Source organism: Camarhynchus parvulus, chromosome 1, assembly GCF_901933205.1.
Source record: "Camarhynchus parvulus chromosome 1, STF_HiC, whole genome shotgun sequence".
NCBI classification, from domain to species: Eukaryota; Metazoa; Chordata; class Aves; order Passeriformes; family Thraupidae; genus Camarhynchus; species Camarhynchus parvulus.
In genome coordinates, this window is record NC_044571.1 from 56,281,557 (window position 1) to 56,305,362 (window position 23,806).

Sequence of the window (23,806 nt, forward strand, 5' to 3'; positions counted from 1 at the left end):
TAATACAACTGGGCAACCCTTAAATGTGTCTAAAGTGGTCTTACAATTTGATGTAAACTGTACAGTGTTAGATAGAAACTTTTAATCTAGAATATCTTGATAGAATCCAGTTGTACCCAGCTTGAATGTATGAGGTCAGTCAGATCTCTTGGCCTATAGAAGACTCAGAAATGGCTATGGTTTCCTGGCTGTTAAACATCCCCCTCCAAGAAAAAGAAAATAATACACCCCTCCCATGAGTTGCCTTTGCTTGTGCTCTGGAACACTTAATTTCTTTCACTAGTTAATTTTCTATAATTTACTATCATTTTTAAAGGTGTATTTAGGAAGTAAGTTGAAATTGTTTATCAGACTTTTTAGCAAAAATTATTACAGAAATACTTAAGAGTAATTTCTGTGGTTTATGAGCTGAAGCCAGCAGTAATTGTATGAGCTAGTATTTAATTTTAAAAACATTTTAAAAGAAATTATTGTTAGCAATGTTAACACACTGGAATGAGTGTGGAGGTCAAGGTGGGAAATAAGGTTTAGGTGACTTCATTCCCTTATCTTTTTCTGCTGAGGTTCAGCATACTTTTCAGTATGAGTGACCCCTTAAATTTAAAGAACATCTCATTAACTAATTGTTAGTGTTTGGTCTGAAGTCCTCAAGCTGTTGTCAGGAAGCTACTTTTGATGTGCTTTGTATGACTGAAAGTGTAGTATTTGTGATAGTTCATGAATTCCTACTGCAAAATATGTAGGGCTATTATCTATCTTATTGAGGAGGTGCAGTACAGACATATGCACAGTAGTTCTTTATTCTTCATTAGCTTTTTTTCTACAGAATGTGGACTATGTTGTTAGTATTCATCTATTAACAAGTTAATGCTGTTGAAAATACCTGGATTTATTTATTAAATATGGCAAGTTGAGCCACATGGAGATTTTGTGTGACCTTGATTGACATTGGCTTTAGTTATAGACCTCTGTAACTTGTTTATCATGCAAGTATTCCCTTGTGCTCTGGAGATTTGCCATTCAGTACAATTTGTTTTTTACACTTAAAAGTGGATTACTTTGTTACTTGCTGGTTTCTCTGAGTTTGAAAGATACATTTATGCTGCTTTCAGTAAGTAAATAATCTGGTTCATTCAGATTTTCCTCAGAAACTATTTTGACATATTTTTCTCAAGTGGAATGTTCCCATGTGCAACTGAGAGCTTGCTCACCTGTAACATGATTGCTACATAAATATTAAGCTTCAAATGCCAGGTTGAGTTCCTTCACAGAGACTTTTCTCAGAAAACTGTACATGCATGCAACGATTTTCTCTGTGCTTCAGAGAGAAAATCTATTCTCCTATTTCTTGGACATTCAAGAGTAAATCTCTAAGATGCACATAGCACAATAGCAATGCGCTTTGTGCATCTACACTGCAGACTGTGTGCTCGCTCCTGTTCATATGCTGTCTGTTTCCACAGTGCTAAATACTGTAGTTTAGTTGAGGTGGAATGTAGCATTCTTGTAGGGATACAGATATGTGAGATATGGACATTCCCTTAGTAGAGCAAACCAAACATTCTTATAACTGTAACTTCTTTGTTCATCTTCATTTCCTTAATTCTGGTTAATTTTAAACCTTAGTCTTTACTTTGAGGTCTTTACACATACTTGTAAGAATAGGTAGATCAGAGTTATAGCTGTTGCTATTACTGTTGTTATTCAATGTGAAACTAATGTTTAAAGATGATAGTTTAGTTGCTTAAATATAAGATGATAAATTTTCTGAGTTTTAGCATGTTTAAATCTGCCTGATGGTTTAATGGCTGAGATAATTTAAATTAAATAGACACTTCTGTTACCTTAGATCTTAAACTAAATCAGACACTCATTATTGAGTAATGATTGTGACAAATCAAAATAATATGATTTAAAAAAACATGTAAACAGTCTTTTTGTAATCAACAAGATTATTCTTCTAACAAAAAACTTAAAAATTTTAATGAATTATAGTTTGCACTGTTATTTTCTAGTAGAAATAGTAATGACTTGTTACATTTCTGGCTCTGCACTGCTTTAGATTTATCAGTAGGTTTCCAGTGTATTTTTCTGTCTTTGTATATTTTTCTTTAATTTTGCATATATTATGTGAAATCAGTGTGATGTCTTATGTTCCATTCTTGTGCCACGTCTTATTGTTGTGTATCCAAATGCTTTTTATAAACTATTTATGCATGTCTTTTTGACTTTCTACTGCCTCCTGTCTTCACCATAGCAACTCTATTCTTGAATCTTTTTTCAGCCTGTATTATATCTTATATTACTTTTACCTTTCTCCATGTAAAAAAGATTCCAAACTTTACTCATCGTACGTTCATATTAAAAACGAATCTTAACATCATATTGGATAAATTGCTAATTTGTACTTCTCTGTGAACCTTGCAACCTCTGCTTTTTAAATAGATATGTATGCTATAGTTTTAGAGATTAGGAAGCAAAGCATCTTTGTTTTTCATTTCATTTTTGTTGCACTTTAGAACTATGATTTTAAAAAATATTTGGTTGAAGGTATGATATTTATTATGTGTTGAAAATAATAGCTATGCAGCTTTACATATAGATTTTTTTCCCCAGTGCTACCTTTATAGTTTCTAATGAAGAAATGTCATCTTATACCAAAGTTTCAGTTTTTTTGGAACAGGTTTTTATCATGATAGGTTTCAAGATAAAATCATAAAGTAATATTTTGTAAATTTCTCTAATACACAACAAAGAAATTTTTTTCTACCAAATTTCAGAAAAAATGCAGGTCATAGCTTAGAAACAACTATGCTTGTGGATATGTACAGTATTTAAGAGTAAATGTAAACAACACTAGCTTTGCATATTTATTTACAGAATAAAATGGTCTCTGAGTACCATGTATAGTCAAGTCTAGATCTATGTGTTGATTTGTTATGTTTATTTGTTATTATTTGTGTTGAAGTTATGTGGACAGAAAAAAGGAGCATTTTAGAAGTTGAACAGGTCTGTTATTGTTTTTTGATTTGTAGCTTATGTGGTTGCATTTTTCTCACAAAGTAAATGCAAGAAGGCAACTCTGGATCATTTTTGTGGTGAGATAGCTTTAGAAGTAGAATTACTGTGCAGAGTCTCAGTGTCTGCTGCTGAAAACCTGGATGATAGTAGGGGAAATTGTAGCTGTCAAGTGCAAGTTCCAGTCACTGAATAATGAATCAATTATGTTGGTACTTTTGATCAACAACAATAAAAATATCAACATTACAGAGCTAGTGTAAGCTTGTGTATTTCTAATCTGTGTCATATTTTTGCAAGTGGATAGCATAGAGAAACTTTGCTGTTTGGCTTTAGATGGTACTGAATAGAGTTATTTTGAATATTGGAACAGTAAAGGCTCAGTATTTGGGGACATAACTTTTGAAACATTATGGAATCTTTTTGATTTATTTGGTTTACTATTTGAAATATTTGAAGCAGTATGGAAAGAAATACAGCTAAAAGGGACTGGAAAGCTTTGGAAGAAGAATTTTGCATTTTTTCATTGTCTAATACAGTCCTGGTTATCTATGATGTTAGTGTGGACAGTTTTAAAGTAGTCATGAAAAATTGAAGGCTCTATTTGGAAGTGGGAAACTGCTATATAACCTCCCTCCTTCCTCTTATAGAGCAATGTAAATACAACCACATTTTCCTTCAGGTTGACTGGGTAAAAGGCATTTTGGATTCAACTGCTGAGTGATTTCAAAGAGACAACAGCTTCCTATTTTCTTTCTGAGGAACAAAGGCTTAATTTTTAAGAGTGGATAAAAAGACAAAAGTTGGAGTTACTGTCCTGATTTTGAATATTGATCAAATCAGTTCTTCTTAAACCCACCTCCTCAAGTATAAAACATGGCATTATGAACGTGTTGTTATGACACAGTATCTCTTTTTCTTTTCTTAGCCTGAATTTAAAATCACTAAGCCAAGTTTTGTAAAGTGTATTATAAAAAAGGAAATGAAGAAGAGAGCATTTTCTTCAGAGGTTCATGAATTGAGCTATGGTCATCTCAATCCTGCATAATGAAGGCAGATCATTGTATTTGACTATGGACAGAATTCAGACCATTTCCTATCCTGGAGGTGTTCAGTGTTTGTACCTCTGGTAGGGGAAAAGGAGAGAAGGGCAGGAGCATAGCTGGCAAAGAACCTTTAATAGTGACTGCATAATGTTTAGAAGTCTTGATTTCTGAAGGCAGAAACCAAAAAATGCTCCCTATGACTATATGGCATTTTGCCATTCTTGTACTTCATTTTGGGTAAAATTAAGCTGCTATATTGATGCTGCCATGATGCTTGTTTTTGTTTTTACATGTGAAGAAATTTTTGTCTTTAGAGAAAGGTTTATCCATCTAGAATGCAAAGATACTGGATATATATTTATTTATTTTTAGCTGAGGATTTTTTTCTGCTGTAGATTTTTGGATGAATTTTCCTTCCAAAAGTTTATCCATCTGAAGCTTTGGTGGGTATGTGTCTTTGGATGCACTTGAGGTCCAGTGGAGCTTAGTAAAGAAAATAATTCAAATGGGTAGATAGAATTCCATCTACCAACTCTTTTGCCATAAGGTCCTTCCATAAAGCACTATTAGCTTTGGTGTGTTCTTAATCCCATTATCCAGAGTAAGCATGGGAAGTCTAAGAGCTTTCTGAACTTACTCTTTCTGGAATAAGTGTTCAAAGTGTGAGAACTATAAACAAACAATGCTTAAGTATTTTGGAAAACAAAACTATCACCACCTGTCCACAAACCCTCCCCTCCCCGCTCCCCCCACCCAAAAAAAAAAGCACCATAGGAGAAACACAACCAACAGTTCCAACAGCTTTCTCTCCATTCTTGACTTGCATTGGTATAATTAAACCAAAACAAAACATCATGTTTGCATCCCACCTGTTATAAGTGTGTCAAAATCTGTATTGTATGAGGCCCCAAAAGACTTCTTTTGCAGATGCACTAGACATTGTTATAAGGGGAATGAATGGGTGGGATTTAGGATGAATAAGCATTGATTGCTATATGGAGAGAACTTTATGATAATAATGTGGTTGTTGGTTGCTTCAAGTGCATTTATGATTTTACCAGCTGTTCTCTTGCTGAGATCTCTAAGCATCATATTGCTTTTAAAAGAGTGATATTTATTCTGTTAACTCCAGGATGCTGTTCCAGGTAATGGATGGTGTGTGAGTAGAGCGCAGGAGAGAGTTACACAACTGTTAGAGAGAGAGAGAGAGAGAGAGAGAGATTGCTTGTCAGTGATTGGAATTCATTGAGACATGTTATCCATGTGTACAGATGTAACTTTTTCTATTTTGAATATATGAGGTGTAAAGTAAAGTTCCTGTACCATGTTTGTATGGGAACATCCCCAGCTTTGGGGAAGACTGTGATGACTTAAAAGTATGCTTTAAGAAATGGCAGTGGCTCAAAGACTAGGGTGTACTTGTGTCCTGACACTAGGAACTATAAGTGCATTTGTTCTCAGTGTTGCCTTTAGGAAGTAGGTGCTACGGAAAATTGTAAATCAATTAATTGATTAGCAACTGGTTTTAAACTGTACCTGAAATCTTTCCTGATTCCTGAAGATTTGTTTGATGCAGAAAAGTAAGCCTTGTACTTTTCTTTCTTTTGTTCTTTCTTTCTTTTGTTCTTTCATTTGTAATTATATTTGTCCAGCTTTCTGTTAGGAATAGGTGCAGTGGTCTGTCTCCATGTTGTCATTATGTGTGGTCTTTTCCTAAGGCAGTGGAAAATTTTAATTTAAGTCTGTTTCTTTTTAAAATTGAAATTATTTTTTCCCTACACAATTGCCTTCTATGTAAATTGACATCACTATCTGTTGCTGCAGGCCCATTTACTAGTTTCAAATTGAAAAATTTGGTCAGGATGTAGGTTTCTAATGGATCTTCAATGCAGTTTTTTTTTCCTGCATCTAAAGTCAGACTTTCTGTTGAAAATCTGCTTTCATTTTTATAGCTCTTCTTTCATCACCAAACTTTTCTTTTTATCCTAGTAAAAAGACTGAATAATTTCTGCAGATATCTGTCACTTAATAATAACAATACAAATGAAATCCATTTTTATTATGAGGTCAGCCTCCTAACTATGAATACTTTTAAAGAAATAATGTTTTTCTAGATATGGAGATTTTTCTGTTGTTCAAATGGAACACTTGGATTTCGACAATTTTCTGGGAAACTACAGATAAATGTAGATGGCGTTATCCTCTGACTTCAAAAAAGGTTGAGTTTTGGGGCAGCAAAAGCAACAATTAATGCAGCATTGAAGTGATTCTTCTCGAGGAGACAGGGAACATTATCAGCACATAGGAGTATATTAAAAGAGTTAAAAATCTGAAAAAATTGTTTAAATATAATTTGTAAGTAATCTTGTTAGGTTTTGTGGTGTGAGTTTTTGTTTGGTTTTTATTTTTTATTTTTGTATCAGTACATTATAATAACCATAGATTAGGTAGATTTATAGTCTATTTTCCTTTAGCTTGTTGTGGAATACAATTATACAGCTCTATATACAGTTGTTTTCCTTAGTGATTTGTACTTGATCTGAATTGTTTGGGAGTTGTATAAGTTATTTTTGTTATTTTATTAGCATTTAAATTAATAAATGACAAGCTAAGCTTCAGTTTATATCATAAGACAATTTTATAAATACTATAGAATTGTGAGCTCACATATTTCGATGTTTGTCATGTGTTCTGGAGAAATTTCTATCTTAGAAAATATAATGCAACTGGGTCATTAAAGCCTAAAATATGTTAGGATTTCTTTAGTTGCTAATGGAATATCTTGAAAGCTGCTGAACAGGACAGATGACTTTTAAAGCTAATTGTAATTCACTGAGGCACACTATAATCTATAGGAAAGTTCACCTCTGCACTGTTCCTGTCCAGTTGTTGTCTCAAACAATTATCACCAAGTTATTGTTCTGGTATGAGCCATGTCATGCTTCAAAGTGAGATGAAAAAAATTAATGAGGGTGCATGAATGCTTGTTAAGTAGATACAGTTATGCTCAGCTATGCTCTCAACATTCTTCACTATAACTGTTGAGATTGAGGCAATGTACTCTAATGAGACCATGCAAACAAATGTGCTGATTGACAGCTCTTGCTTTAGCAATAAAAAATGTTGGCTAAATTCGTATTTTGTTTCAGTGTAATCCTTCAAGTACTTGTGCACATAAAATTGAAGTGCTTGTGCACTTGAATTTAACTTACACTGTAGACCATTATTGTTTTTTTCTTTATTCAGTTATGTAAATGCATTTCACTGCTTTTATTAGAAACTGTGCATGATATTTAGTGATGATTGCAAGGGAATCATGCATCATTTAGTAGTTATAGCAAGGGAATACTGAAGGGGTTTTTATTTATTTTTCCTGGGAAAAGAAGACAGCATCTTTTCTAGAATTTATATTCAAAAATGACTGAGCACTTTATTTCATAGATTCATTAGTTCATTATCAATGATATGCAGAAACACTGAACAGTTTTTCTACAAATTATAATCAAAGACACAGTGGTAGATTAAAAAAAAGGAGAAGTGAAGTGTGTGTCAGATTCAGCATATGAAAAGTAAATTACGCTAGGCAGTAGATAATATTTTAGTTTTTTGAGAAGATGACAGTTTTTCTAAGCAAAACAAATATGATCTGTTTAACCTCTGGATCGCCGTAGGACTGCCATTGGACCAATATTAATGAAAAGTGGGATTAGCTGCAGGCTTGTAAAACAGGTATGTTTAAGAGGATGTGGGGAATATTGAAAAAGGGTACATTGGACTATGAGGCTATTAGTAGAGTTTCTGAAGGATCAGTTTTGGGAATAATTATTTATTAAATAGTGTCAATGATCTGTTGCATGTGTTAAGAAAAGGCTAAACTTTGTGATGGCAGAGTTTGGAAGCATTTTAAGATTCAAGAAGGGTAGGATGTTACAGAAGCTGGATGAGTAGAACAAAGACAAATTTGAGAATAAAGCCAAATACTTAAGTATGATTGGCAAATTTTATGTTACTTTTAAGTCCTGTTAGTTCTGAAAGAGCTTGCTCTATTCAAGTGCATTTCAAGTAATCTCAGGGTATTTATACGACATGTAGGATTTACAAAACCAAGACTGCAAGACTTCTTTTATACAAAGCCTTTAACTGTAGCTTCACTTGTTGTATTGAAACAGAACTTTTCCCACATTACAAAGAAATTTTAACATTTTCAATCCCTTGTTCACATTGCTAAATGCTACTGCATTTGCCTACCTCGTATTTACCAGTATTCTGTTCAGGCCCCAGCATGTACCTGATGGCTGCAGGAGGGCCAGTACAGAAAGCAGGACAGGAAGATAGGTAGCAGTCACTAAAAAGTTTGTTACTGGCTTTGCGTGGCCTTGCTGGCATTCCTTTGCTAATAGTGGATTATGGAGACCTATAGTAGCTGACTGACTACTTAAAGGTGGCAGAGTATTGGTGGTGTTTGAGAACGCAGAGTGTAAGCGTAGCTATTTCAGAAGAAAACAAAGAAACCCAGGAATTAAACACGTGAGAAAGAATCAATCTGAAACAAGCTCACACTTCTCCAGTCCATTCGGATGGATTTGATATTGTGTAAGAGCATGATACAGTTCCCTTGCCTTCCCTTGTGGTCAGAGAATCAGAACTTAGTGGAGATGCTCATGCCTGAAATTTAACACTATGAACACAAATTTTAGGTTAGCACTAGAATCTGTGATTTTTTACTTCAGTTTATATACATATGGGTATTTTTAGATATATGTATGTATTGGTTGTTTACAAAAAAAAAGGAAATAAAGGCAAGGGAAGAAGAGCAGAACAAATCCTGGATTTCACAGAAATGTTTCCAGTAGGGAAGCATTGTCATTAATATGTTTACAAGTCACGCTTTGTAATGTGACTTTCAGTTCTACTGTCCCAGACTCAAGGCAGATTAAATCACAGATGCGTAGAAGCTGCTGGTATCATCAGGTGAAGAGATTAAATGGATTTGAAATATTTAATTAAAAAAAATCAAAGATCATGTTGTAGTGCTAAGATATTTTGTCATTCTTTAAGAAGAGCATTAGAAAGGGAAAAGAACTGTTTAAACCACAAGAAATAAGTAAAAACTAGTCATGAATAAATTGAACTGCAGATTGGTTCCAGACAAGTAGTTCAAAGAGATTCAGGCACACTTACCTTGGGAATGCCTCTTTAAGAAAAAGACCTCAATATTTTGAAAATAGACCTAGCAAAATTATGAAAAATGTATCTGCTGTGCTTTGTTTTAGGAGTGACCTGAACTTTGGACCGTGAGTTCTTATTTTACATTTATTAGATGACACAGTAGTTACTATTAATTGTTGCAAAACTTTACAAGTAAGGGATAGATTTGCATTCCTTTATCTTCTCTCTCCTGCTCCCATACACCACATAAGGTACACATTTGTAAGCAGCAGGTTTATCAGCAGTGGGTGAGGAACTGGGTGAGTTGCCACGTTGCAGGATGGGAGATCCACAGTGATTTGTTTTTTTTTTGGCTTGCCTCCCAGATTTCCCAGCTTGCAGGGATTGTAACAAGGGGTAAGCAGTCTCACTCTGAAGGTTCAAACCCAGGCATCTGACCTGCAAGGCCACTACTTTCAGGCTGCTATTCAGCTAATGCCATTATACTGGAGATTTAGTCACACTGGCTGACTATATACCAGCATTTCATGTGTTAGGTTGATAGAAGTGTCCCATCCTGGTCTCCAGATATGCTTCAGGTGCTTTGATGTACCTTAGGTGCTAGTGTGGGAGTGCTCTTTATTGTCTCTGATAGCCGTGGTTTCCTGCTGCCTTTGTAATTTGGCAGTCCACTGCTGGCCGTGGCTCTTCATTCCGTTTCAGTCAGAATACACCAGCTCCTCCCTAGTAATCCTAGTTTGCTATTCTTGTCCATTTGCCCTTTCAGTTTGGAGTCCCATGTACTGCTGTTTCTTATCACAAGTTAATGATCAGTCCTTTGTCAGGTTGGTACTGCCCCTGCCTTTCTGGTTTGTGAGGCACTGACAGTGCTATGAGGTGACAGTGGTAGCTTAGTAAGTTTTTTGTCCCTCTTATGTCAGATCATTCATTCCTGCCCTTGCACCACCCTATCTATTCTAGTTCCATGTCTTGGGGGTTTTTGTGTAATCATTCAAAGAATTACCTTGAAAACCTCATCCAGTGTTTCCCTCCTGGAAATATCTTGAATTGTTTTAAGTTAATATCAGAGGTTAATAACAGAATTAAAAATAACATCAGAACACAGAGAATACTTTATGAAACTGTTCAGCAAAATTACAGATGAATAACATATAGTGCAATATGCACTATATTGTACTACAGTGTTCTGCAATGAAATTACTTCTACATAATAACTAATAAAAGTTGTCTTTCTTGTGAATTGAGGTACTGTTCATCAATAAGGATATTTAGTTAAACTGATTTTGAGAGCTGGGTGCTGGTAAGACTATACAACAATATTTTACACAAGTGAAATGAACTCCATGGTTTAAAGGAAGGCGATGAAGTCTTGATGGAATAATTTTATGTCAGAAATATATCTTTGACCTATATGTATACTCAGATCGTACTTGTTACTTTGAATCTTAAAATAACAAAGATCAAATCAATTATGAAAAATGTCTCTCCTATCAGTTACAGTGTACTATTCTGAGAGCACTTACCCTTAAAAACAAATGGTTAATTGAAAATGTGTAATTTTTGTTTATAACTTACGTGATAGCAAATTTAATGAATTTGTTCTGTGCCATATTTCAGTGGCAGGCAAATCTGGTGCTGCTAGATGGGGGGAGTCCAATTCTTTTTCTTATTTGAGAGTGTTTATATGGCTGTACAGGGAAGTGACACAACTGAAAGCTAGGTTCTGGAATTCACTATACAGATAAAAATAGGAAAATAGTGAATAGCTTCTTTCAGATGCATTGCAAGCTTCTGCTCTGCTGGGATCACAGGATGGTGCTCTTTGAGCAACAGAGCACATGTCAGTTCATTGATGCTCAGTTGAAGAGGCCTGACTGAAGTCTTCTGCCCTCCTTCTGGTTACATAGTCTGCCTCACTTCAGTGCTCATTTGATTACTCCACAAGCTGATTAAGCTTGCTACTTTGATATCACACTTCCCCCTGTCCCTGTTAATTTTTTGGTCATTTTTGTGAGTTGGAGTTTTTAAAGTACATTGAATATTATGTTTAACTTTTCATAAATTCTAGGAATATGCAATCAGGATGGAAGCAGAGTGTGTAGGGGAAGGAATGGACTCCCATATATTTCCAGAAATGCTCAGCTATGTCTCCATACTGTGACTTCTGGAATCGTAGAATAGTTGGGATTGGAAGGAACATTTAAAGGCCATCTATTCAAACTTGTCTGCAGTGGGCAGGGACATCTTCCATGACATCAAGTTGCTCAGAGCCACATCTGGCCTGACTTCAAATGTTTCCAGGGGTGAGGCATCCATAACTTCTCCAGGCAACCTGTTCTAGTGTTTCCTCACCCTCACTGTAAAAAATGTTACCTGTATATCTAGTCTAAATCAACAGTTTTTAGGCTAAAACCCTTGTCCTGTCACAACAGACACTAATTTCTATAAGCCCCCTTTAAATATTCAAGAGCTTCAAGTCTCCCTGGAGGCTTCTCTTCTCCAAGATACACAATCCAGCTCTCTCAGCCTGTCTTTGTAGAAGTGCTGCAGCTCTCTGATTGTTTTTGTGGCCTTCCTCTGGACCTGGGCCAAGAGGTTCATGTCCTTCCTGTGGTGGGGACCCCAGAGATTGATGCAGCACTCCAGGTGGTGTTTCACCAGAGTGGAGTGGAGGGGCAGAATCATCTCCTTTGATCTCTTGGCCAGGCTGCTTTTGATGCAGCGCAGGATGTGGATAGATTTCTGGGCCACAAGTGCACATTGCCAGGTCATGTCCAGTCATTCATCCACCAGCACCCCCAAGCCCTTCTCCAAAGGTGAAAAAACTTAAATTACTATATGTTCAAAGACTTGTAGTCTTTAAAACTCAAGTCTGGAAACATCTGTATTAAATTGAAAGTTAAGATTATGATGAAGAAATTTTTCCTATATAGTAAATTAAGATATAAAAATCGAAAAGATACTTCTACTTTTTCTTGTGAATAAATAATAAATACCAACATTTTCAAAACTTGCACAGTAAGAATAAAATTAGCTTGTGTGTTGGACTTTGGTCTAAAAATAAGCCAAGTCCAGCTTCTGGAGGCTATTTAGTGAAGTTTAAAGAGTTTTGATGTCAAACAAAGTAATGAATTCTTCATTAAAAGATAAAAAAATATTTAACTAGTAGACTCGCCAAAAAAAGCCCCAGAGCGTAGTTAAGGAAATACAGAGACTGCAGCATATTAAGCATATTTAACAGATCCTACATATAACCTATAAGCAGCAGAAGCCATGTCTTTGAGTGTCTCTTCTTCATGCAGATTTCATTTAGGAGTATATGCTTGTATTTTAATGGTGAGGACTTCAGTAGGTTTCTGATTGTAACTGCTTTGCGATTTAGAGCTAAGATGTTAAAATTTTCATACTATTGAATTTTAAGCATGGATAAAGATGTAATAAAAACGCTATTAAAAAGTATGATTTAGTGTGTCATATCTGCCTTCCAAAGGAAAAAAAAAAGAGTAACACACCTTTTTTCCTGCTTCCAAATACTGAAGCTCTGAATTATTTCTGTTTGACCAATAATGAACTTACCTCCAAGCTGGACTTTGGGAGAACACCACATTAGTGCAAGAAACATAACTTCCATGGGCAGTAGAGTGAGTTTTAGAATAGGTCAATAAAGTGGACAGTAACAGATTGCTAAGACCAGCTGGTATTCACCCTGGACTTCTAAGGGAACTGAAGGATGAAACAGCTGAGCTATGCACTGTGCCATGTAAACTATTGCTTGAACTTATGCCATCATCAGAAGAAAGGAAGCAAGGTGACAAATGTGATGACAGTTTTAAAAAAGGCTTGAATATCTACAATTGCCAAAATTGATACCAGTTGATACAATCTAATAAATTTCTGATATAGTGGCAAAATAGGGTTTTGGGAACTGTTAATAAAGGAAAAGAAAATAATAAGTTAAAATTTCATTATAAAAGTTCAAACTGTGCTCACATTCTGCACACTTTTTGTGGTTCCTTTCTTCTTACTTAAAAAAAGTATAGTAGAGGTACAGCAAAATGGATCAAGATTATAAAAAATGATGTCTTTGTACAATGCACAATTAAGAATTGGAACTCTGTGCTGAAGGACTTAAAGTTTAAAATTTATTAGATTTAAAGAGCAATTACACAAATGTGTGAAAGAACAATCTGTCAGGGATTATTAAATGAAAAGATTTTGCTCTGGAATTCGACATTGTCTGAAAGGCAAGTGTTGAACACCAAATAGTGGAGGGGAACAGTTGCCATTCCAATTTACAATCAATAATGTTATGGTGTTTCTTGAACCAACTATGCTCCCTTTGGGTACAAGTGCAGTCAGAGCTGTTATTCAGCTTTTGATGCCTTTGGCAAGTGATGGATCAGCTTTGTAAGGCCCAAGCAGCTAAATCTTGATGGTAGGAATATATCTTAGAACGGGGAGATCTGCAAACTATAGAATTATGTGTGTACTGGCACTAGACTCTGTTCTGCTGGGAACAGCAGTATGCTTTGCTTTTCCCTGTCCAACAAATTCCATTGTAGCTGAAAGCTCATTTCAGCCTCCCCTTTTATCTTTCTCCCAGACAAGAATTAATGAAGTTTCAGATCTTTCCAGGAGTTGAATCACTCTTGGTTAAGACTTCAGGGTTGTTTTTTTTTTTTTTCCTTCAGAATTTTGTTAGCTACTGTTGAAAAATGTGAGACTTTAATGTTCTTGGTTTAGAACGAACTATAATTTAAAACAGGTCTTTTAGTGATGGGAAGTCCCTGATGCTAACAATTGTGTTGATACAACCTTAGGTTGCTTGGTTTGGAAAGCAGAATATTTATCAGCTTCCTGGTATTTCAATGTTCAGGCATTCTTCCTACTTCTGTGACCTACGCCTAGAAACCTTATTTTAGCCTTGTCTTTGTAAAAAAATAAAAGAAAGGAATTTTCAAGGCTGTTGTAAAACTACTTAGATCTAGTTCATAATTTTTTTTGTGTTTTAAAGTAAATTGTCACAAAAAACTGCTGGTGAGCAGCTCAATGTGAAATATGCAAGTGGATCTGATGGCACCTGTGTAGTGTCATGGTCTAGGTATAGGCTTGGTGGTGGCCTTTTTATATTTTTTTTTTCTTTTGAGACTAGAGGGTTGTTTAGTTTTGTTGCATGTCATATTATAGGACAGTAGTCATGCAGCTGTAAAAACAATCCAAGTCTTCAAAAGTTTCTGTTCTGTCAGTCAAAAGGCACATATTCCCTGCCTGGCCTTTGATTTCAGTACTGGCATGGCCACAGGAATACTGTGTCCAGCTTGAGTCTCCCCAGTGAAAGAGAGATATGGATGTAGTGGGAAGGGCCAACTAAGGGTCATGAAGATGGTGAAGGGACTGAAGCTGCCCTCCTGTGTGGAAAGGCTGAGCGAGCCATGATTATTTAACATGGGCAAGGGGGTGCTCAGGAGGGTCTTGCCAGTTTACATAAATACCTGAAGGGAGAGTGCAAGGAGGATTGAGCCAGACACTGCTCAGTAGTGCCCAGTGACAGGACAAGAGGCAGTTGAGCACAAACTGAAACACAGGTTCCTCCTGAACATCACAAATCACTTTTTTATTACTTTGAGGGAGACTGAGCACTGGCACAGAGTGCCCAGGGAGGTTTTGGACTCTCTCTCCAGCCTTGGGGATATTCAAAAGCTGCCTGAATACACTCGTGGGCACCTGGCTGTAGATAGCCTTGTGTAAGAAAGGTGATTGGACCAAATGATCTCCAGAAGTCACTTCCAACCTCAATAGTGGTTGATACCAACGTACTCAACATTTTAGCTTTGAATAACTAAGAAGTTCTGAAGGATTTGTTATTTAGCTAGAACCTCATTTTCTATTAAAGATTTGTTCTTTTGATTCCACATAACATTTAGGAGATTAAGAACTGCAGGTCTTCCCATGAATACCCTGCTAAATGGGACACAAGATATCATTTACTTTTAAGAATTAGAGTTCTATACAGATGAAGTAAGCATCGACTTTCATAATGACACTTGGTATGGGTACATCCTTTGAGTCTATGACCCCAGGCTAGTTCTCTCATTCTTCAGTGAAGAGAGAATGCAAGATGACTGTAGTCTTAGCTAAGAGGCCAGGAAAAGTGTAAGGTCACATGTAATCTTCTGTATGGCCTTTTACTTAGTGACAGAATAACTCTTTTTAGTGACGGAATAACTCCACTGAGTGTTCTGTGTAATGTAGTTTTCAAGTTTCATCTGAAATAGGAATTCAGACTTTTAAAAATAAATGTTCATGTCTAAATGTTCAGATATATTCCTTTTGAAGCTTGTATTTCAAAGGTATTTTGTTTTGGTTTTTTCCACTAGGATGATGTGTTTTAGAAGATTTTTTTTCTTTAGCATACAGATACACAGACATGATTTTTTCTTACAAAGATTGTGGGTATATCAAGACCTGTGGCAGAAATAGAAATGTGTATTGCAATTCATGAATGTAGATTATTTCAGTGGCACCTACCAAGAATGAAATTGTTTCAGTTTTACAGAGTAGCTCCCTAGGATCCAGTCCACAATTTTATGAAGTGCTGTTCTGCAGGCTTCCAATAGTTCCAAGTATTTATAAAACAGTCTGTCACCACTCTTTTCAGGACCCTAATTTCAGTCAGGTCATTCCCACAGATGGAGGTAGTTGACTACATTTGAATGTGTATATGGATCTGAATTTGAAGGAGACAGTAAAAGCAATCTGTCCAGTATCCAAAACTCATTTGAGGTATTGGTGTGTTTGTACATTGGCAACCACATCTGTTAATTTTAGAGTCTTTTTAATAAGGATGTGGGGTATGAAGATAGGAGGAACTGCGAAGGGTGGGAGGTGCATTCTTGTGTGTTTCAAAGTGCTCTGGCACTTGGTTTCTCAGCCTGAGAGGGCAGAGCAGGAGCATCAGATGAGGTACTACTGACAATACATAGCTCAGATGCTAGGGCCACGTGTGTGTCCCACAGTGGGATAGATTTAGTGTATAGACGAACTTTAAAGGGTGTGTAGTTTTCTATTGTATAGTAGCTGAAAAAAAAAGTAATTTTGAAAAAGTTAATGCTTTAGTAAGATCAAACTTCTGGAGCTGAGAAGTGTATTGTCTGTGTATTTTGTGATCCCCTGGTTTCTTCTCTCATTAGCATGGTAACATCTCACATCTATTTCCTTCAAATAGTCGCATCCTTTCTGCAGCAGCTGCCCACTCCCACTAGCCTGCTTTATATTTTTTTCCACTGTAAGCAGATGTTCCCATTTTCTTTCTTCTGTATACTTTCCCTTCTGTTCCAGTGCTCTCCACAAATGAAAATTTAACTGCTTATTTTCTTTGATTTCCTTTCAGTCTAGATTCTTACTTCACCTGTTCAGATATTTCTATTTATTCCCTTCAGCTGTGGGATTTTTTTCTCTTTTTACTTGTTGGAAATAGAGAATAGTTATGTTTCTTGGGATTTTGGGGGGCTTTTTTTTTTTGCCACTTGTTATGGTTTAGGAACGGCACTCCCTTGTTTAGTACCCCCTTATGCCTTCAATTGGAGATAAAAATGGCAGCGATCATGGGTTGAGATAAAAGCTATTTACTGGAAAAAGCAGTGAGATAAGAACAGTAACAGCAACAATATAAATAACAAAAGTTTACAAAAAGAGAGTGATTTGCAGGGAATTGCTCACTGACTGGGACAGTGAACAAAATGATGGACAGACCATCTGCCTCCATGTTTTGACCCCCAAGCCCAAGACAATGAAAAAAATGGCAGACAGATCATCTGGTCAGGACCAGTGTTACCCCACCACTCCATTTGTCAATTGGTTCCCTGGAAAAGGAATGCTTCCTCCTTCCCCCTCTTTTCCAGGAAGCAAGAGAGAGACCCATTTCCCTCCTCCCTGGCCATGAGGTGAGATGGCATTGAACTGCAGTGTGTCTTGGCCATGCCCACATGGCTCCACATGATCAATTTCCTTGTCCAAAACCAGGACATTAGCAAAGGAGGTGAAAATTTATAGAGGCATTAGGAGGTATCCGAGTTTTCAATGGGAAGTGCAACATTTCAAACCAGCGAGAAAAGTAATACATGTCTTCTTCTTCTTAATGCTGCCAACTACATAAGGATGTGACTTGAAGTCTGCTAAAGAAGTATCATGTAAGTTTGCAGTAATTTAGTTTATTGCATAATTGTAGAACTCTGCATGCAATTCCTGCATGAGTTGCCTAGAGTAGACACATTCTATGCATAAATGTTTTTCCTTAGTGTTGTGATGCCTTAAGTAGTGCTGTAACAATGTGTATAACCCCCTCCTGGGTGAAAATTCCTGAGGCTATTAGCCAGTTCAATTGCAGCATTGTTTCTTGATTTGGAAGTAGGTAATTAAGTAGTGCATGTTTAACTGTTAATTCTTTTTGCATGTTTGTGTGTCTGTATTATCTCAGTTATAAGACTCGTAATGAATAAAGTTTGCTTTCTAGTGCTGAAAGAGGTAAACTGTTTTTTAAAATTTATTTCTGCCCTTTTAGCATCCAGTTTGAGGCTGTCAGGGCATGCTTAAGCAAATTAGTAAATTTAGATAATTTAACTACTTTTTATTGTGACTACAAAGGACATTATTTTGTTTCTTGTAAAGTTCCAGGTTTCTTTGCAAAGTTCCAAGGTAGCCATGAAGAATTTTACTGTATTTTCATTAAGGCATGAAAATTGCTTGGAACCTGTCCTGCAGGGATGTACAGGTCTTCTAGGAGAATCTGCAATTCTACCATTGATAAGACTTTGAGGCAACTCAGAAGTCATGTTTAAGAGTCGCAGTTTTCAGTGTGTAGTTGAAGAAGTTAGGAAATTTGAGAAGTTGGTTAAAGTGTGTAAAGGCAGGAGAAAACAGTTATGTGATTCTGGGATCTGCAGCCCCTTGACATACCCTTCTGGGTTCAGTAAGGGCTCTTCTTCAAGCATAATCAGAAAAAGTGAACCTTTAGTGGTTACCTTTTTTTTATCTAGTAGCTTTAATATCATTCTATTCCTTTGGTGCCTGAGCTAGAGATTTCTCACATTGCTGGTGAAAACCTACTTTTGCTTTCACATGGATAGTAAGAAGGGTGTGTAGCTTTTCCTGGTACAGGAGAGTGCTAAACATTCTGTTCAATGTGCTAAAAGAAATTCAAGGCCAAGTGAATTTTGTGGGTAGACTGGGAACAGACAAAAGAGGAGGATTGCGGCTTTGTAACCCATTTTCCAGGATGTTAGTTATCAGTCCTTCTTCTAAGGACTGCTTTAAGTCTTAGCTTAGTGATTTCATTTTTGCAGAATACAGGTTCTTTTCTGCACTGTGGCATGTTCTCAGGAGCATTGTGCTGCCTAGCAGGTGTAGAGTATTAAAAGTGATTTAGAAGAGGATTCAAATTTCTTTCTCCACCTACTAGGAAGGGACTTGAATCTGGTTCCTTCAATCCCTGTGTGAGGTCTTGAATTCGTTATCTCTTTGGTTGTATACTAGACAACAAAGATCAAAGACCTCAAGAGGTCATTTAGTCAGTGTCCCAATCCTTAGCAAAATTTATTGTGCTTTGGAAAACATTTTTTAAGAATTATGTAGCTCTTAAATAGCTCTCTTACCATTTTTGGAATTAATTTCAGCTTAGGGAAATCCTCTTGATAATTCATGCTTATGTCTACTTTTGTCAAGGATCATCACTGAGCTAGAAATTGTAATCCTATGTCTCCTTGGCAGGACTTCTCGTCTATACCTATCTCCTTTGGAAGTCAGTAGCGTGTTATGCTATTGTAGCATATTTTCTTCTCTCAAATATTTGAAGCATGTGTAACTTAATTTGGAACAATCATACTGTAAAGCTAGGAAACTAATCTCATTTGTGAAATAATATACAGAATTAGCTAAACAGTAGCAATGCATTTGGTAAATAACATTTGACAGTGAAGATTTGTGCTGGGGGAAGGGAGAAGGAAAAGTTAAAAAAAGAGTATTTTTTATTATGTATTATTGAAAAATAATACAATACCAGATCATATTTAAGGAAAGATTTGTGTGGTTTTCGCTTTTTAGTTTGTTTGCATAATAATTCCTACTAATACTTTATCAAGCTTATGTTGGTTTTTTAAGTTAAATTCTTATGACAATGTGTGACTAATGAGAAATAAATTCAGCTTACACAATGTATTTGGGAGATCCTATTTGTATTAATTATTTTCTATTTGTATGAATTATTAAAAGAAAGAATAAGCCAAAATCTCCAGCAATGTTAATATGTTAATATGTTTTTATGTTTATACAATCACTTTTTCTTTGTGGTATTTTGTAATAATGTGATTACATCATATATTTAAAAATACATCTTTTTGAGGGGGGCAAGAAAATAGATATATATATACCTATATGCTATATAGGTATATAACAACTCAGCTATATTCTAAGTTAATGTTAATTTTTTAATAAGCTGGTGATCTTTGATAATTTTGGTGCATATAATTAGACAAAAGCAATCACAAAAATAGATAGATGTCTCAGTGTTGAGACATATTGCCATTTTTTTTAACATTTGTTATTGTTAAAATCCAATTCATAATCCTAGCCTGGCCAGGGTAACTGGAGCACATTGCATGATATTTTAAATATGACTCAATTTGTACAATTAAATATATATTAAAAAAAATAAATCTAGAAGGCTAGCAAGCTGACAAATTTGACTGAAGAGCAAAAGTTTTGAAATACAAAGAAAACATGCAAAACCTCTCAATTTTTTGTCTGCGTGTTTTATGATCTTTTCTCTGTGAATTGACTATGCTTGATAGCAAATATGCTTCCTGAATTCATGAATGTTTCCTTTAAATATTAAGAAATAACCATGATTGTATTTGTGATTAATTTTGCAGTAAAAAGAGAGGAGGAAGATTTTGAAGAAAAGAAATCCATTAAGAAACGCATCAAAGAATTAAAAGTTTTGGATCCTAAGATTGCACAGAATCTGTGTAAGTAGATTCTGTTGGTTATTTTTTTCTCCTCAGAGTAATGTGTAAATGTTCCATTAAAATGCCATTCTCTCTTGTGTGGTTATCTGATAACCACTTATTGTTTAAAATGTGTTTAAAGATGTGCATATTGTTTTTAAGCACAAATATGAATTTCACATCTGAAACACTTAAAAAGACCCGAGACGTAGTTAAAGATTATTCCTTGTTCAAGACTGTGTGTATGGAAGTGCAAGCATACAGCTATGTATCTAATCCCATCTGTATTTTCAATATATCCATCAAGGAATACTGGATGCCCCCTTTCCCTGCATGTCCCCACGCCTTGTCAACAAAAGGATGAAAATACCTGAAGCATGTCTGCCCATCTCATGAACTTTGTAGAAACTAGGTGATACTCAGTATTATGGAATAATATACAAACAAAGAAAATAAAGTTTTGATGGAGAGGAGTTCTAGGAAGAATAGGTTCCTAATTGCCAGCAGAGATTAAATAAGAAATAACTTCATTATGGGGACTAAATAAAGAGTGCTTATTTTTGTTAACATTTAACAAAATATTCTGTTTCTGTGGGTTGGTTTTGGTTAGTCATGGTGCTTCTTTAAGAGAAAGCTCTGACAAGACTATTGAAAAAAATTACAATTGTCACCTTAGCACAAAATACTGTAATAGCAGTGATTCTTCTACTGAGTAGACTTGTCTCTGACTGCTTATGGAAGTCTTCTGTGATACTGGATGTTGTATATAACAAATGGATATGGAGGAGGCTGGAATTGAAAGAAAACAGTAATTAAAAATACATTTAAAATTGTTATCTCTTACCTATATTATTTGGCATAGTGTTTGTTAATCTGGATATGCTATGACCTGTTTTGCTGCTGTTTTTTTAAAGAGAAGCAATATAGTTCTTGTCTTGCTTTCTTCATTATTTGTGGAATCTCTGTTTTAGCAATTTTCCTTGGATCTTTCCGAGTGCCTTATGAAGAGATCAAAATGATGATATTGGAAATAGATGAAACACAGCTCTCAGAGTCCATGATTCAGGTAACAAAAATAGCACTTAAAATCCCAGTATTTCAAGAGAAGCTTCTCAGTAAACAGAAATGCATAGCTAAAAACACCTTTTAATGTAAACTTTTGGCTACTAATTAACTGCAAGAATGTTCTTTTTCTGTGAATAATAGATTGTTTTTTTCATTTGTAATGCTAATATTTTTATGAAAGCAGCTTGTGTTGTTTTTGGCTGGGACTAAGTTAATTCTCTTCATGGTGGCTGATATGGGGTTATGTTTGCATTTGTGCTGAACATGGGGTTGATAATACAGAGATGTTTTTGTTTTTGCTGAGCAGGGCTTACACAGAGCCAAGGCCTTTTCTGTTAGTACTGCCATACTGGCAAGGGGGCTGGCTGGGTGTGTATGGGAGGTTGGGAGGGGACACAACCAGGACAGGTGACCCCAAATGACTAAGGGGACATTCCAGACCAAAGGACATCATGGACAGTATGTAAAGTGTGAGTGAGAAAAAAGAAGGGAGATGGAGTGGTGGTGTTTGTCAAGTCACCATTACATGTGATGGAGCCCTGTTCTCCTGAAGATGACAGTAAACATCTCCCAGCCCCTGGGTACCAATGAATTAATTCCTTGCTTTGCTTTGCTTGTGTGCACGGTTTTATCTCATCCTGTGAGTTTTCTGACTTTAACCCTTTCAATCTCTTCCTTATCCCACTGCGGGGAGAGTGAGTGAGTGGCTGCTTGGGGCTTGGTTGCTGGATGGGATTAAAGTATGACATAGCTGAATTTATATTCTCAATTTTCCATGTCGTCCACACCTAAATAGAGACTTTTTCTTGTGTACATATGATGTTTTGTTTCTTCCCTACTTACGACATTATTCTTTGCTTTGTTTTAGCTCTGTCTTACCTGCACAAATCTCTATTTTGGTTGTTTGATTTGGGTTTTTTTTTGTTTGTTAGAGCTGTAACAATCCAATATCTTGCCCTAGGTCATTTACAGCATTCACCACTTCTCTTCCATGGAGTTTATTTAGCTAGTGTCTTCTCTTTCAATATTATTTTTTTAAAACACAAAGTCAGTATGACTCTATGTGGAGCCAAAAGAAACTGGAAGTTCTTCTATATACAGTGATATTTAAGGGTTGAAAAGCTGAAGAATTTAATGAAATAAACACAAATGGATCGTTTTAGAACCATGGGAAAAATAATTTGGAAGGGGTGTCTTGAAGTCATTTGAGCCAAGGCTCTCAAAGCCAGGTCAGCTAGAGCACTTTGATCATCACTAGGTCCTTTTCCACCAAATTTTTAGTATCTCCAAGTCTGGAGACCCCACAGGCTTTTCTGGAAACCTTTTTCAGTGTTGAACACTTGTAGTAGAAAAAGTTTCTTTTTTATCTAACTGTAATCTTAATTGTGATAACTTGTGACCTTTGTCTTCTATTGCACAGCTCCAAGAAGAGCATAATTACACCTTCTTTGTCCCATTTAGTTGGATATCCGCGCACATTAAGGGCCCATGAGGCTTTCCCAGAGTTCAACAAAGTGAATTCTCTCAGTCTGTCCTTGCCTGTCATGTGCCATATTCTCGAGTGGTCTTGATGGGCATCAGTAAATTTGAAAACGTCTGTCTTTAGAAAAACTATCTGTGTTTTGTACAGGACTCTGGCATACTGTGATGAACTTCAAATTATTTCTGTTATGGCTCATAAATGTCAAAACATAATATATCAATAATTGATAATTACTGTCTGTTTACTAGTAATGTGTTGTAGGTTTTAGATAGCTAATCTCTTCAGCATACTTCAAAGTATGTTACAGACATGGGTACCAGTCCCTGCTGAAACACAAAAGAAAGGGGAAGGTAGATTGTTTTTTTTAGAAACATAATCTATTTGCAGGAATGTTGATTAGTTTAAACAAGTACACATATCAGGGTCATAAAATTATTTGTTACATTAAGGCTCACTGAAATTCAGGCGTGTCTTCTCCTGCAACACATAGGAACTTGTATTCAGTTGTCAAAACAAGACAAATCTGCATTTCTGTGGTTTTCCTGCAAAATGAATTTCCACCATATCGGAATATCAAAATAACATCTTGTCTTATCGCACAGGAGGCTGTGCAATGCTCAGCATGCCCTTCTTCTTCCTGCATGCAGTTTTGCCCTCACTGCCTGTGACTTGGATTTCAAAGATGTCTAATCTCTCTTCAGCTATTTGGACTTCACTTTCCCTTCTTCATTGAAGAATGAGATATTTCTCTTAAATATTTGAAGGAGCAAGCATGAACCATGATCTCCAGTGGCAGTGTATATATAGTCATTGTATAATTCTCATTCTTTTGTTCAATGATGCAGTTAATATTGGCACTAAAACTATCACTTTAAGATTATTAGGGTGAACACAGTTTACACTTCTAAAATGTTTTTTTAGTCTAATTTGCACTTAGATCACTTTTTCAAGGTTTTCTTCATGCTCAACAGCAGCATGATGTCTATCTTTATTTTATTTTATTTGATATAACAGTGGAAATTCTC

The 23,806-nt window shown here is 35.8% G+C and overlaps 1 protein-coding gene across 3 annotated transcripts in view; it reads left to right on the forward strand.

Annotated features, from left to right (window-relative positions):
* Positions 1–23,806, forward strand: part of DIAPH3 (diaphanous related formin 3) — a 201,959-nt gene that overhangs the window by 65,667 nt on the left and 112,486 nt on the right. For 2 of the 3 annotated variants that reach the window (XM_030958160.1, XM_030958168.1), the window contains 2 exons: positions 20,159–20,254; positions 21,205–21,299. In XM_030958160.1, the coding sequence (XP_030814020.1) occupies positions 20,159–20,254; positions 21,205–21,299 (191 nt within the window). Of the gene's footprint in view, positions 1–17,389; positions 17,423–20,158; positions 20,255–21,204; positions 21,300–23,806 lie in introns of all 3 variants that reach the window. The other variant, XM_030958150.1, reaches the window with a different exon arrangement.